Raw genomic sequence first — 16,092 nt, 5'->3', positions numbered from 1 at the left:
GGGAATTGCGGCTGATCACATGGAATGTGAGGGGCCTGAACGGGCCGGTCAAGAGGGCCCGGGTGTTCACGCACTTAAAGGGACTGAAGGCAGACTTTGCTATAGAACATAGAACAATACAGCGCAGTACAGGCCCTTCGGCCCATGATGTTGCACCGAAACAAAAGCCATCTAACCTACACTATGCCATTATCATCCATATGTTTATCCAATAAACTTTTAAATGCCCTCAATGTTGGCAAGTTCACTACTGTAGCAGGTAGGGCATTCCACGGCCTCACTACTCTTTGCGTAAAGAACCTACCTCTGACCTCTGTCCTATATCTATTACCCCTCAGTTTAAAGTTATGTCTCCTCGTGCCAGCCATTTCCATCCGCGGGAGAAGGCTCTCACTGTCCACCCTATCCAACCCCCTGATCATTTTGTATGCCTCTATTAAGTCTCCTCTTAACCTTCTTCTCTCCAACGAAAACAACCTCAAGTCCATCAGCCTTTCCTCATAAGATTTTCCCTCCATACCAGGCAACATCCTGGTAAATCTCCTCTGCACCCGCTCCAAAGCCTCCACGTCCTTCCTATAATGCGGTGACCAGAACTGTACGCAATACTCCAAATGCGGCCGTACCAGAGTTCTGTACAGCTGCAACATGACCTCCCGACTCCGGAACTCAATCCCTCTACCAATAAAGGCCAACACTCCATAGGCCTTCTTCACAACCCTATCAACCTGGGTGGCAACTTTCAGGGATCTATGTACATGGACACCTAGATCCCTCTGCTCATCCACACGTTCAAGAACTTTACCATTAGCCAAATATTCCGCATTCCTGTTATTCCTTCCAAAGTGAATCACCTCACACTTCTCTACATTAAACTCCATTTGCCACCTCTCAGCCCAGCTCTGCAGCTTATCTATATCCCTCTGTAACCTGCTACATCCTTCCACACTATCGACAACACCACCGACTTTAGTATCGTCTGCAAATTTACTCACCCACCCTTCTGCGCCTTCCTCTAGGTCATTGATAAAAATGACAAACAGCAACGGCCCCAGAACAGATCCTTGTGGTACTCCACTTGTGACTGTACTCCATTCTGAACATTTCCCATCAACCACCACCCTCTGTCTTCTTTCAGCTAGCCAATTTCTGATCCACATCTCTAAATCACCCTCAATCCCCAGCTTCCGTATTTTCTGCAATAGCCTACCGTGGGGAACCTTATCAAACGCTTTGCTGAAATCCATATACACCACATCAACTGCTCTACCCTCATCTACCTGTTCAGTCACCTTCTCAAAGAACTCAATAAGGTTTGTGAGGCATGACCTACCCTTCACAAAGCCATGCTGACTATCCCTGATCATATTATTCCTATCTAGATGATTATAAATCTTGTCTCTTATAATCCCCTCCAAGACTTTACCCACTACAAACGTGAGGCTCACCGGTCTATAGTTGCCGGGGTTGTCTCTGCTCCCCTTTTTGAACAAAGGGACCACATTTGCTGTCCTCCAGTCCTCTGGCACTATTCCTGTAGCCAATGATGACATAATTGGACGTACTTGAAAGTGGTGGATCAGATCAGGCTGAGAAAGGGATGGGTGGGGCAGGTCTTTCATTCGGGGCTGGATGCGAAGAATAGAGGAGTGGCAATCCTGGTGACTAAACGGGTGTCGTTCGAGGCGCTGAATATTGTGGCTGATAATGGGGGTCGATATGTGACGGTGAGTGGTAGGCTGCAGGGGACCCGGGTGGTGCTGGTGAATGTGTATGCCCCAAATTGGGATGGTGCAGGGTTCATGAAGCGTATGCTGAGTCGGATCCCGGATCTGGAGGCGAGGAGCCTGATAATGGGAGGGACTTAAAAAATGTTTTTAAATTCTCCTCCTTTTTCACATTTTCTCCCACATTTACATCCATCAACAATAAACAATAATCAGCAAGATATGTCAATCACCATAATAACAACGATCCCATCTACCCACCAACCCCCAAACCTCAACCCGCATGTTTACATAAACAAATGACAAAAAAGGAATCAGGGATTACCCGTAGTCACCCTTAATCTTACCCAGCTCCCTTTCCCCCTTGCCCGGCCCTAGGAAAGCCCAAAGACCCCTTTTAGCACAAACCCCGCATATCCACCTACACCCCAAAGAACCCTCATTTCGAGCGAAAGTCCCGTCCCTTCCCTTGTCCAAATATATACCACATTGGCTCCTTTAGTCTCTACACCCGCGCGCAGTAATACAAAAAAGAAGAAAATACAGTCATGAGGTTACATCGGCACATGGCCATTCCTCAATTTGTCAGTTCTGCCACAGTCCTGCTTTCGCAAACTCCTCCGCTGCTTCCGCCATTCCAAAATAAAAGTCCCTGAGCTTGTAAGTCACCCTCAGCTTCGCTGGATATACAATGCCACACCGCACCTTGCTAATGTACAGTGCCCTCTTCACCCGGTTGAAGGCAGCCCGCCTCCTCGCCATCTCCACCGTAAAGTCCTGGTATACACGTATACCAGCTCCAGCCCACTGCACCACCCGCTTCTGCTTGGCCCAGCTCAGGACCTTCTCCTTCACACTGTATCTACGGAAGCACAGAGTCACTGCCCTTGGCGGCGCACTCGCCTTTGGTACAGGCCTCCACGACCGATGAGCCCGATCCAGTTCATATCGGGAGGGATCCTCCCCCTCCCCCAATAGTTTTGCCAGCATCGTGGCAAAATACTCAGTCGGCTTCGGTCCTTCAACTCCTTCGGGCAGCCCCACAATCCTCAAATTCTGTCGCCTGGATCTGTTTTCCAGGTCTTCCATTTTTCCTCGCAGATCCTTGTTAGTATCCATCACCTTCCGCATCTCTTTCCCCATCGAGGCAAGTTGATCACCGTGCTGCAATAACGTCTCCTCCACTTCCTTCAGCGCCTCCCCTTGCTCTCGCACCTCCGCCACTGCGCTCGCCACCTCCGTCCTCACCGGGGAAACCGCCTCTTCCACCAGCACACTCAAAACCTCCCTCATCTCCTTCCTCACCGTCTCCATGCATTTCGCAATCTGCGCCAACTGCTTTTCAAATTCCGCAGCCATCACCTTGGTTATTTCTTCAGCCGTAAGCAGTGCGGCCTTCCCTGGTGCTCCAGCCTCCATTTTCCTTGGTGACCCCGCGGTGACCTTTCCACTCCCCGACGGACCTTCAGCTGTTTTTTTTTTGGCCGTTTTTTTGCTCACCCTCGACATTTTTCTTTGGGTTTTTTTTCCTCCTGTGTCTTCACTGTGCCTCCTCCGTGCCTTCTCCCTGCTTCTGCCGCCTCCGTGGACCCTGGGACCGGGCTTAAAGCCCCAAAAATGATGTTCCCGAATGGGAGCCCTCCATTGTGCGGCCGCCTCCCGCCCGCCGTCACCGGAAGTCGGGAGGGACTTTAATACGGTACTGGACCCGGTACTGGACCGATCCAGGTCGAGATCGGGCAAGAGGCCAGCTGCGGCCAAGGTTCTCAGGGGGTTTATGGATCAGATGGGGGGAGTGGATCCGTGGAGGTTTGCTAGGCCGGTGGCCAGTGTGTTCTCTTTTTTCTCCCACGTGCATAAGGCCTATTCATGGATAGACTTCTTTGTGGTGAGCAGGGCACTGATTCCAAGAGTGGAGGGAACGGAATATTCGGCCATAGCGATTTCGGACCACGCCCCGCACTGAGTGGAGTTGGAGTTGGGGGACCAGCGCCCGCTGTGGCATTGGACGTGGGACTGTTGGCAGATTAGGAGGTTTGTGGGTGGGTCCAGGGGTGCATTCAGAGATACATAGAGGCCAATGATAATGGGGAAGTACCGGTTGGTGTGGTTTGGGAAGCTCTGAAAGCGGTGGTTAGGGGAGAGTTCATCTCAATTAGGGCTCACAGGGAGAAGAGAGAGAGGACGGAGAGGGAGAGGTTGGTGGGTGAAATATTAAGGGTGGATAGGAGGTGTGCGGATTCCCCTGAAGAGGGGCTGCTGAAGGAGCGACGGAGCCTCCAAACGGAATTTGATTTGTTGACCACGGGGAAACCTGAGACCCAGTGGAGGAAGGTGCAGGGGGCAGTATACGAATATGGGGAGAAGGCGAGCCGGATGCTGGCGCATCAGCTACGCAAGAGGGAGGCGGCGAGGGAAATTGGAGGAATCAGGGACAGGGGGGTAGCACAGTGCGGAGTTCGGCTAAAATAAATGAGGTATTCAGGGATTTCTATGGGAACCTGTATAAGTCAGAACGCCCAGAAAAGGGGGGGGGGGGGGGGTGCGGCGGTTCTTGGACCAATTGAGGTTCCCGAGAGTGGAGGAGGGGCAAGTGGAAGGCCTGGGGGCCCCGATTGGGATAGAAGAGCTGGTTACGGGGTTGGGGAGCATGCAGGCGGGCAAGGCCTCGGGGCCTGGTGGGTTCCCGGTCGAATTTTATAGGAAGCTTGTGGATCTGCTGGGTCCGCTGCTGGTGAGAACCTTCAATGAGGCGAGGGAGGAAGGGATTCTCCCCCCGACAATGTCTCGGGCGCTGATCTCGCTGATCCTTAAGCGGGACAATGACCCACTGCAGTGTGGCTCGTATAGGCCGATCTCGCTCCTTAATGTAGATGCCAAGTTGCTGGCAAAGGTCCTAGCCACAAGGATTGAGGATTGTGTCCCGAGAGTGATACACGAGGACCAGACGGGACAGGCAGTTAAATGCAAATGTGCGGAGGCTCCTGAATGTGATTATAAGGCCCTTGGAGGGTGGGGAGGCATAAGTGGTGGCAGCAATGGACACGGAGAAGGCCTTTGATCGGGTGGAGTGAGAGTACCTATGGGAAGTGCTTGGCAGGTTTGAGTTCGGGGAGCAGGTTTGAGTTCGGGGAGGGGTTCATAGGGTGGGTCAAATTGTTATACCAGGCTCTGGTGGCGAGCATATCTACGAACCGGCGGAGTTCAGAATATTTTAGGTTGCACCGTGGGACGAGACAGGGGTGCCCCCTGTCCCCTCTGTTGTTTGCTTTGGCAATTGAGCCGCTGGCCATGGCGTTGAGGGAATCTAGAAACTGGAGGGGGTTGGTCCGGGGAGGAACATCAGGTCTCGTTGTATGCTGATGACCTGCTTTTGTACATCGCAGATCCAGTGGAGAGGATGTTGGAGGTCATGCGTGTCATGATATTCAGATAAACATCATGGTGCAAACACACATACACACTGATGGACAGATCAACGGACTAATCAATACACACGCAACATCACAGCCAATCACAAGCAAGAGCAGACACACTATAAAACGGGAACACGACACTTCCGATTCATTCCAGCAGGAGACAGCTCAGGGCACAGATCTCACAGCAAGCCACTCAGACATTCACCATGTGCTGAGTGCTTCTCCAAGATCGTGTTAGGGCTGGGTCCACAGGTTAGAGGGTAATGAACGAACCACAGCAACCAGTTTGCAAATGTTAATAATTGTTAGTAATAAAACTGAGTTGTACCTTCCGCAACTTGGGGACTTCTCAGGCTACAAGCTTAACGTGGGGAAGAGTGAGCTCTTTGTGGTGCATGCGAGGGGCCAGGAAAGGGGGCTGGAGGAGCTGCCGCTTAAGAGGGCGGAGAGGAGTTTCCGATATTTGGGTATCCAGGTGGCCAGGAGTTGGGGGGCCCTGCATAAGCTTAATTTGGCGCGGTTGGTGGACCAGATGGAGGAAAACTTTAGGAGATGGGACGTGTTGCCACTCTCCCTGGCGGGCAGGGTGCAGTCCGTTAAGATGACAGTCCTCCCTAGGTTCCTGTTTGTGTTCCAGTGCCTGCCCATCCTCATCCCCAAGGCCTTTTTTAAGCGAGTAAGCAGGAGCATTATGGGGTTTGTATGGGCAAGTAAGACCCTGAGGGTCAAGAGGCTGTTTCTGGAGCGTAGTCGGGACAGGGGTGGGCTGGCGCTGCCGAATCTGTGTAGTTATTATTGGGCAGCCAATGTGGCAATGATTCAGAAATGGGTAATGGAGGAAGAAGGGGTGGCGTGGAAAAGATTAGAGGCGGCGTCATGCGCGGGCACTGGCTTGGGAGTGCTGGTGACGGCACCGTTGCTGCTACCGCCGACGCGGTACACCATGAGCCCGGTGGTGGTGGCGACACTGAGGATCTGGGGGCAGTGGAGACGGCACATTGGGGCCTCAATCTGGTCCCCAATACGGAATAATCATAGGTTTGCACCGGGCAGGATAGTTGGCGTATTCCTAAGCTGGCACCGGGCGTGAATTAAAAGGATGGGGACCTAGTTATCGACGGGGCTTTTGCTAGCCTGGGGGCGCTGGAGGAGAAATTAGGGTTACACCCCCCGAAACGCTTTTAGGTACATGCAGGTGAGGGCGTTTGTGAGAAGGCAGGTAAGGGAATTTCCGCTGCTTCCCGCACAGAGGATTCCGGACAGGGTGACCTCGGGTATAAGGGTGGGAGAGGGCAAGGTCTCGGCGATCTATCAGGAGTTGCAGGAGGCGGAGGAAGCCTCGGTGGAGGAGCTGAAGGGCAAGTGGGAGGAGGAGCTGGGCGTGGAACTGGATGAGGGCTTGTGGGCGGAGACCCTGGGCAAGGTTAACTCCTCCTCGTCTTGCGCTAGACTTAGCCTGATCCAGTTCAAAGTGGTTCACAGGGCACATATGACAGGGGTGAGGATGTGCAAGTTTTTTGGGGTGGAGGACAGATGCGTGAGGTGCTCGGGGAGCCCAGCAAATCACGTCCATATGTTCTGGGCGTGCCCAGCGCTAGAGGGGTTCTGGAGGGGCTTCGCAAAGGCTATGTCCAAAGTCTTGGACAGTCGGCTAAAACCGAGCTGGGGGATAGCAATATTCGGGGTATCAGATGAACCGGGAGTACAGGAGCCGAAAGAGGCCAGAGTTCTGGCCTTTGCGTCCTTGGTAGCCCGGAGGGGGATCCTACTAATGTGGAGGGATGCGAAACCCCCAAGCGTGGAGGTTTGGATTAATGACACGGCAGGGTTCATCAAGTTGGAGAAGATAAAGTTTGCCTTGCGAGGGTCTGTGCAGGGGTTTTCCAGGCGGTGGCAACCGATCCTAGACTTTCTTGCGGAACGTTAGGTGGAGGTCAAGAACAGCAGCAACCCCGGGGGGAGAAGGGGGGGGGAGGGGTTTTTGGCTTGTTTTTATTATTGTAAGGGGCGTTTGCCCCATTTTGTTCTTAGTTTGTTAGATAGTTTAATGTTTAGTGGTTTAAGTTGTTGGAGGGGATGGCGTAAGGCCCCCCTTTTTATTTTTCTTATGTATATTTACTTTCCTTTTTGGAGTGTTTTGTAAAAATTTGTTGAAAACCTTGAATAAACATATTTTTTTTTGAAAATCATTCATCCCATGAAACATATCCGCTGTTACTGCCAACTCAGGGCCCGCACTCTGTAGTGCGGCAGGTATGTATTACGGAGAAGGTTGAAGGCGGGGGGGGGGGGGGGGATGCGGTGTCCGTGCCCCTGACCTGCTCCCCCCCTTCCCCAGTCGATGAATCTGGAGGCGATCAAAGCGTCCCATGCACATTGGCCCTGACGCACACATTGTGTGATCTCCCATGCCTGCCTGGGCCCATGACCTGACCATCCTCGCCCTCCCCCGCATCCTCCTCGCCGGACGAGGACTGGCACTCATCCTCCTCCTCCAGCATGTTGCCCTTCAGCTGCACGATGTTGTGGAGGACACAGTCGGCCGCCACGATGCAAGCGACCCTCCAAGCACCATACTGGGCCCTCTTCAGGATGCCGAAGCACCACTCGGTCGCGCACCTGGGTGCTGTATGGGTCTCTGCACCCGTCTGTGGTCTCTAGATGGATGTCATCAGCCATGACCGCGGCGGATAACTCCTGTCGCCCAGGAGCCAGCCCGTCAGCCGGGGATGCAGCTTGAAGAGGCCAGGAACCATCGAGTGTGCCAGGATGAAGGTATCGTGCACACTGCCTGGGTATCGCGCGCAGACGTGCATGATGCACATCTGATGATCATACACCAGCTGCATGTTCATTGAGTCGAACCCCTTTTGGTTTGTGTAGAGCGGCCTGTCATCTGCAGGTGCTCATAGGGTGACATGCATCCTGTCGATCACTCCCCTGGAACCAGGGCATCCTGGAACTGGCGGCGAACCCCGCTGTCCAAGCATCCTGGTGGGCTTGGTCCACATTAAAATGGGTGTATTGTGTCGAATGGGCATAGAGGGCATCTGTGCACCGAGCTCTGTGAGATCCACACAGATCCCCACTCGGCGCCTGGAAGGACTCCGTGGCATAATGGTTCAGGGTGACCATCACCTTGATGGCCACCGGGAGCGGGTGTCCTCCTCCATTTCCCTCATGTGCCAGTTTTGCCATGATCTGGCAGATATGTCGCACTATCCCCCTGCGCAGCCGGAGTCTTCATCGGCATGCCCGATCCGACAGGTCCTCGAAAGATAAGCGCTGCTGGTACACACAAGGCCTCATGCAGCGTCCCCTTTGCACCTCTTCCTCCTCATCGCCTGTTGGGCAGCCGGTTCTCCATCCTCAGCGGCTGCCTCTTGTTTCTCTGGGGCAGGCTCCACTGCTGCAGCTTTCTCCTCCTCAAGCAGCTCCAACTCCTACAGCCTCAGTGCATCCCTCAGGTGTGTGACAACTAGGAGGAAGGCCACCATTGCTGATTGCATTCCAATGTCCATTGCCTGCAAAAAGTGAAAGGCCGACATGATAGTATGGTGCATACCCCCATGCCCAATCAGGTCCACTGGGCTACACAAAGGACCCAATTGGCACTGCAAACTTTGCCTCACCCCTTCTGCAAGACCCACCCCGTTCCCTCCGCCCCCCCATCCCTGCACCCCTGGCCTCATCGGTGCCCTACACCGTGGAGGCGTCTGACCCTGGTGCATTCCCTGCTGCCAGCGGTACCGTCGGCTGGTGCAATCCATGCCAGCAATATGCTCCATGCCCCCCATCCAGTGCCCCCATGTAGAGGCTAGTGGATGTTGCCCTTGGGCGGGCTGGGCCCACGGTCGCGCCTCTCCGTGTCCTACCTCCTCTCTTTCACTCATCAGCCCTGTCATAATATACACCAGTATATCATGGTACACACACACTGATGGACACACAGCGGGACCAATCACCAATTACCAATCACCAGGGGCAGCACGGTAGCCTTGTGGATAGCACAAATGCTTCACAGCTCCAGGGTCCCAGGTTCGATTCCGGCTTGGGTCACTGTCTGTGCGGAGTCTGTACATCCTCCCCGTGTGTGCGTGGGTTTCCTCCGGGTGCTCCAGTTTCCTCCCACAGTCCAAAGATGTGCAGGTTAGGTGGATTGACCATGCTAAATTGCCCTTAGTGTCCAAAATTGCCCTTAGTGTTGGGTGGGGTTACTGGGTTTTGGGGATAGGGTGGCGGTGTTGACCTTGGGTAGGGTGCTCTTTCCAAGAGCCGGTGCAGACTCGATGGGCCGAATGGCCTCCTTCTGCACTGTAAATTCTATGATTTGCAAAATTCTATGATTTGAATTAGAGCACACGCACTATAAAGACAGGGGGCATCAGAGTTCCCGTGGATTCGAGATGCAGCCTCCTAGTAGGACAGAGCTTACAGCTTGCAGCACAGATCTTCACCATGTGCTGAGTGCATTGACTGGTTAGGACAAGGCATAGGTCTTTAGTTTAATCTAACATCGTGTTAACCCACAGTGAAAGTATGTTCAACAGTTTCTGACTTAATAAAATAGTGTTGCACTATTTTAAGTGTTGGTGGCCTGTATGTGTTCCACGGATCCCGAGCACCCAACACATCAAGCCCCGGCGCCTGTTTCCCGATTTTTAAAAGCACAAGTGAACCTCACCATCGGGAATTCCCCCCTGCGGAGGCCCCGCAGAATACCAGGCAAGGCTCGGTATTGATATGCCAACGGCATTTACTATACGTGCAGAGTGGAACGTTTTGACTCTGGTGTCAAGGCAACGGAGAATTGCAATTTGGCATGAACCCAGCGCCCACCACAATTTAGTCATCAGAACTGATTCTCCACGCAATCGCGTTTCCCCATTCTGGTGTCATCTGACGAAGAATCCCGTTCAGATTCTGTGTCTGTAGATGACCTCCTGTTGCACATTTCCAACCCGGTGGAGAGTTTTGGTAGGATCATGGGAATCCTGGGGGAGTTTGGTAGTTTCTCAAAATATAAATTGAATACGGGGAAAAGCAAGGTTTTCCCAATAAATGCCAGGGGGCAGGAGAGGAGGCTGGGGAGTTGCCATTCCAGGTGGTGGGGGAGAGTTTCCGCTCTCTTGGGATACAAGTGGCGCTGAGTTAGGCCCAGCTGCATAAGTTGAACTTGGCACGATTGAAGGAGGGTATGAAGGCGGACTTCAAGAGGTGGGATATATTGCCCTAGTCTTTGGCAGGGCATATACAGACCGAGAAAACAATGGTGCTGCCCAAGTTTCTGTTCGTATTTCAGAACCTCGCCATCTTTGTTTCTAAGTCCTTTTGTTGAAAGGTGAATGGGATGATTTTGAGGTTTGTGTGGGTGGGGAAGACCCAGCAGGTGAGGAGGGTGTTTCTGGAAAGGGATCGATGTGGGTTGGGGGGGGTGGGTAGCTAGCTTTGCCGAGCCTGTTGAATTACTACTGGGCAGCAAACATCGCAATGGTTAGGAAATGGGCTGTGGAGGAGGGGTCGGTCTGAGGGCAGGTGGAGGAGGCGTTGTGTATGGGGACCAGGTTGAGGGCATGCCACTGCTGTTCTCGCCGGTTTGGTACTCTGTGAGTTCGGTGGTGGTATCAGCGTTGTGGGTTTGGAACCAGTGTAGGCAACACTTCGGACTCGAAGGCATGTCGCTGTGGGCGCTGATATGTGACAACCATAGATTTGTGCTGGCGGGGCAAGACATGAGTTTTCAGGAGTTGTGGCAGGTAGGGATAAAGTACTTCAGGGACTTGTTTGTGGGAGGAAAGGTTGGAGAACTGGACAAGCTTGAGGTAACGTATCAGTTGCCCATGGAAAACAGGTTCAGGTTCCTGCAGGTGAGGGACTTTGTTAGAAAAGAGGTGCCGTCGTTTTCAGATCTGCCACCTCCAGTGCTGCAAGACATGTTGTTGTCCGAGGATGACATTGGGGAGGGGAGAGTGACGGGTATATATGGAGAGCTGGTGGATAGGGATGGCGCCTCTGTGGAGCAGGTCAGACGCAAGTGGGAGGAAGAGCTGGGGGTGGAGTTGGGGCCGGGGTGTGGAGGGAAGCCCTGCAGAGGGTGAATGCTTCCTCGTCGTGTGCGAGGTTAAGCCTCATTCAATTTAAGGTGGTACACAGAATCCATATGACGGTCTCGAGGATGAGCCGGTTCTTTTCGGGGATGCAGGATAGGTGTGGGTGGTGTGCAGGGGGCCGGCAAACCATGTCCAGATATCACGTCAGCAAACCCCCGCCAAAATCCCTTCAGCTTCGGACAGGGCCAAAACATGTGGGCATGTTTTGTGCCCCCCCCCAACCCCCCCTCGCCCTCACGCACCACACCTATCCTCCACCCCCTCAAAAAACCTGCTCATTCTGGCCACCGTCATGTCTGCCCTGTGGATTCAGCAAGCTCCTTGCAGATGTATAAGCAATGAACTAAACAGCACAGGACCACAAATGGTGAACCATCTCCCCATTCCAGCAGGAATCACACCCATTTCCGTGTCTGCCATGTAATTAGACTCCAGAATGGAAGTTTCTGGCCACTGTTTCCAATTCTGGGCACTACACTTAGGAAGGATGACAAGACATTGGAAAGTGAGCAGGGGAGATTTATCAAAATGGTACTAGCGATGAGAGACTTCAGTTACTTGGAGACACTTGAGAGGCTAGGTTTGTTTTCCTTAGAGCAGAGAAAATTAAGAGGAAATTTAATGGAAGTGTTTGAAATAATGAAGAGCTTTGATGAATAAATAAGGAGAAACTATTTCCACTGTAGGAGGGTGAATAACCAAAGGACAGAGATTTAAGCAAAAGAACCAGAGGCAAGATGAGGAGAGTTTTTTAAAAATATAACTTAATGAGCTATGACGATCTGGAATGCACAGTCTGAAAGATGCTGGAAGTACATACTATTAACTTTCAAAAGTTATTTGGGTAAAATACTGAAGGGGAAAGATTTATGGAAATACGAGGAAAGGCCAGTGGAGTGGAACTAATTGGTTAGCTCTTCCAAAGAGCAGGCTCAGGGCACAATGAACAGTATGGTCTCCTGTGCTGTATCATCTGATTCTATGTGGCTCAGCTGCTTACTGTCTTCACTAGCTGATCTATAAAGGAAATGCTGTCAATATTTTGTTATTTTTTTGATGCAGAGTACCATCATATCTAATGAATTTTTTTTCTGTGACCCAATGCTTCATCAAATGTCTTCTCTGGAGTTCAAATATTAGATTGTATTTAGATTTTAATGAACGCACACAAGTGGCTGATGTAATCCTGATTCGTTTGAGAACTCATTAACAAGCACATTAGTAGATAGCCAAGTTTTAAGAAGCCATGCAAAACTTATCTATTTTATTCAATGTTCATTCCATCCTACTTAGCTAATCTGTTTTAATGTATACTTTATATAAAAGAATATATAAATGTTATTTCAATGATAAACTTTTTCATAAGTTGTTCCTTTGCAGATTGGAAGGGGAAGGCAAGTTCATAGATGCAGACGACTATGAATGGGTTGGCACATTTCATGACAGAGCTGCGCCAGGGCTGAAGTTGAAACTGGATATGTAATCCCTGTCTGGATGGGACTGACTCCTGGAACATTGCTACGCAATCTTAGTGACATTTTTTCCAAAACATCACAATTGTGTTTTTGTGCATCTAAAATATTAGAGTAGAAATACAATTTTCTTTCAAGAATCCACATTATGCGCATTCTGTTTAGTTTACACTAAAACGTTGGATAGTTCTAAAATGTTTACTTTAATTAACCAAATAAAACAACAAAATATTAACTGGAAGGTTTTAATTATCGCCTGTTGTATCCTGATCAAACAATGGAGTTCACAATGTATTGTAGGTGTCAGGTTGCTGTCCAATTATCCTAGTTAGTGTATGTTGCTAGTGCTGTGGGATAACATGCTGCAGTAAGAGGTTAGCTCACATACTTAATATTGTGACAATGCCAGCACACACTGCATAACACAGGGAGTCCATCAGTGTTATAAAGCCAGCTGGTGAAGGATGTAACTGGAACCAATCTCTTATGAGCATTTATTTACAAATTATGGATTACTACATTCATTATAGTTGTATTCATACTCTTTTGGAGCAAAATGGTGAACCAATTAAAGTAAATCAAATAAACTGAGATGTATTTATAGGGGCACGAGTGCATCCCTAGTTAATGCCCATCACCTGCCTACAATTAAACACAATTAATGTACAACTGACTGATTCCCTTCTCTATCTTGAAATAAAAATCAGAGGTTATTGGCAGGAATTTTGGATTAGTGTGCAGATCGTTTGCCAGTCCCAACACAGTGATATGTTCAACCCGATTTTAGATGGATTGGCCAGCTAATGGCGCACCATTCAATTAAGGATGGCAGGTGGGCTCTTAATGCTGTAGGGGCAGTAGGAGGCCTACACAGTGAAAACGTCACAGCCTATTAAGAGAGAGAGGATGCCTCAAGATGGATGGGTCCTCTCTGCATTTTAAAATCTTTGAGAATAACAATAGCCACAGCTGCCTTTGCAGAGGGCCATTTTAGTGCAGTGGAAGAAGATCTGGAAAGTGTCATAGGGGTGCTGGCTCGCTGGTCTGCTTCTGGGAAACAGCCCATTTTTGCAGGCTGTGTTTCAATTGCTGATTGAGTAAGTCTAGTCGGTGAAAATGGCCTTAATGTTCTCAGTTGACTACCTGCAGCTGGGCAGATGTCTTGCCCCCGACCCAGCCTCCTTAGAAATAACCCGGACAGAAAACTGTGCTGGGAAATTGCATGCCAGCAAGTGGCAGAACATTCCAAGCCCATCCGCCACCGTTCTTACCTCTGGTTGGGAACCAAAATTCTGTCCTATATACAACCAAAACAAATTAAACAAGTAGAAAGAGTTTTTTTCTTTTTTTTATAAATATAGAGTACCAAATTCATTTTTTCCAATTAAGGGGCAATTTAGCGTGGCCAATCCACCTACCCTGCACATCTTTGGGTTGTGGGGGTGAAAACCATGCAAACACAGGGAGAATGTGCAAAAACCTCACGGACAGTGACCCAGAGCTTGGATCGAACCTGGGACCTCGGCACCGTGCTGCCCATGTTTTTTCAGTATATTACTTTCTAGTGAAATGTTCTTTACCAATTTTTATATTTGTACAAGTTTTAACCGAGAGCTTTAGAGGGGCCGGATTTGGGATCAAGTGGGTCAAATGGGTAGACCCTGCCCTGCACTATGTTGGGAAAAGGCATCTAACGGCAATTTTGGCTAAATTGATTAACTAACGCATAGAGGGTATTGTACTATCCAGAAGACGGGAAGGAAAATATATATCCATGTCAACCTGACTATTTTATAAAATTATTATTTTTAAAAATGGACAAAGGCCTGACTAGCAATGATTCATAGCAGAGGAATTTATAGCCTTCAGAAAACCAGCAGGTAACTCATTATCTTTGAAGAGGAGCTAATACCCCCTGTGAATCTAGAAAATCAAATTCCAAAAAATGTAGCAACACCTTGGTCTGGATTCTCCGCCCCGCCGCGCCACATTTCTATTTCACCCGGCCGGCGGGATGCTCCGTTATGCCGGCCGGTCAATGGGGTTTCCCATTGTGGGGCAGCCTCACGCCGTCGGGAAACCCCCCCAGGCTGCCGGAAAAATGGAGCATCCCGCCGGCGGAAAATCCAGCCCCTTTTACCTCTCTAAAGCAGAATGCTGGCCAATGAGGACGGTATGTCTACAAGGCTAAAAAGGACCTAGACTCCACTGTTAAACATTTCAAGATTCCAGACCTGGACAAATACATCCTTTGTCCAAAAGCCAGGAGAAGACGTGGGAGTTGTGTCACATGACCTCCCCAAGCTGCTGGAACCTGTAATATTGCTGTGTGGAACTTAACCCAGGTAATCTATCACTTTACCACCTAACAGATAGCAGCAAAAATGCTGTCCAGCTAAATTGCCTGACCCTCACCTACACTGTGAGATCATGGAACATCAGAACATCTTTATTGGTGCATATAAGGCAAATTCATCTCTATGTGCCTTCCATCTGGGAAGTCATCACTCGACGTTATGGTGGCACAGTGGTTAGCACTGCTGCCTTACAGCATAAGGGACCTGGGTTTGATTCTGACCTTGGATGTTGCACCTTCTCCCCGTGTCTGTGTGGATTTCCTTCGGGTGCTCCGGTTTCCCCCCACAGTCACAAAGATGTGCGAGTTAGGTGGATTGGCCATGATCAATTGCCCCTTGGTGTCCAAATGGTGAGGTGTGGTTACAGGGAGAGGGCGAAGAAGTGGACCTGGGTAAGGTGCTCTTTCGGAGGGTTGATGCAGACTTGATGGGCCGAATGGCCTCATACTGCACTGTAGGGATTCTGTGATTAAAAAAATACTCCTGGGAAGACGGATCACCTTACAACAGTTTCTTAGCCTGTGAAGGAATGTGCCGTTGGACTTTTGATTCTAGACTCTGGACTGACGTGAAACCATAACTCTTATTTTATTGTGTTTTTTTCCCTGTACCCCTTTATTTCCCTTATCCCTCTTTTATTGTATGAGTGCAAAAGGGACGGATGTTACGAAACTCCTTCCCGCGTTTTTGTATGTGAATGTTAAATAAACCAACCCTCTTATTTTACCTTATCTTGAGTTTGCTGTTGGATTATTAATAGAGCAGTGATCAATCTAATGACGTGTTGGGAAAAGTACTTACAAAGTTATAACGGGGGAAATCAAAAACACCGTTCTGTTTACAGAAGGGTAGTGAGAGGAGAAATCAGGGCAGTTTAAATGAATCCTCCTCCATGATCATTGTCCAATAATGGATGGCATGTGGGCTCTCAAAGCTAAAGGGCCATTAGGAGCTGCAGCCTGCTGTTGCAGGTAAGGGAGAGAAAGAGTTCCTCCTCCTTGAGAAGC

The 16,092-nt window shown here is 50.1% G+C and overlaps 1 protein-coding gene across 2 annotated transcripts in view; it reads left to right on the top strand.

The window, feature by feature from the left end:
* The window catches only part of morn2 (MORN repeat containing 2), a 129,181-nt gene extending 113,365 nt beyond the window's left edge, over nt 1–15,816 (top strand). For both annotated transcript variants that reach the window (XM_072504317.1, XM_072504312.1), the window contains one exon: nt 12,637–15,816. In XM_072504317.1, coding sequence (XP_072360418.1) covers nt 12,637–12,739 — 103 coding nt within the window. In that variant the 3' untranslated portion in view covers nt 12,740–15,816. The remainder of the gene's footprint in view (nt 1–12,636) is intronic.
* The last annotated feature ends 276 nt before the right edge of the window (nt 15,817–16,092 follow it).

This window comes from Scyliorhinus torazame, chromosome 1 (genome assembly GCF_047496885.1).
Source record: "Scyliorhinus torazame isolate Kashiwa2021f chromosome 1, sScyTor2.1, whole genome shotgun sequence".
Lineage (NCBI taxonomy): Eukaryota > Metazoa > Chordata > Chondrichthyes > Carcharhiniformes > Scyliorhinidae > Scyliorhinus > Scyliorhinus torazame.
Note: the sequence above shows the minus strand (reverse complement) of the source record. Positions and strands in the feature narration are given on the sequence as shown.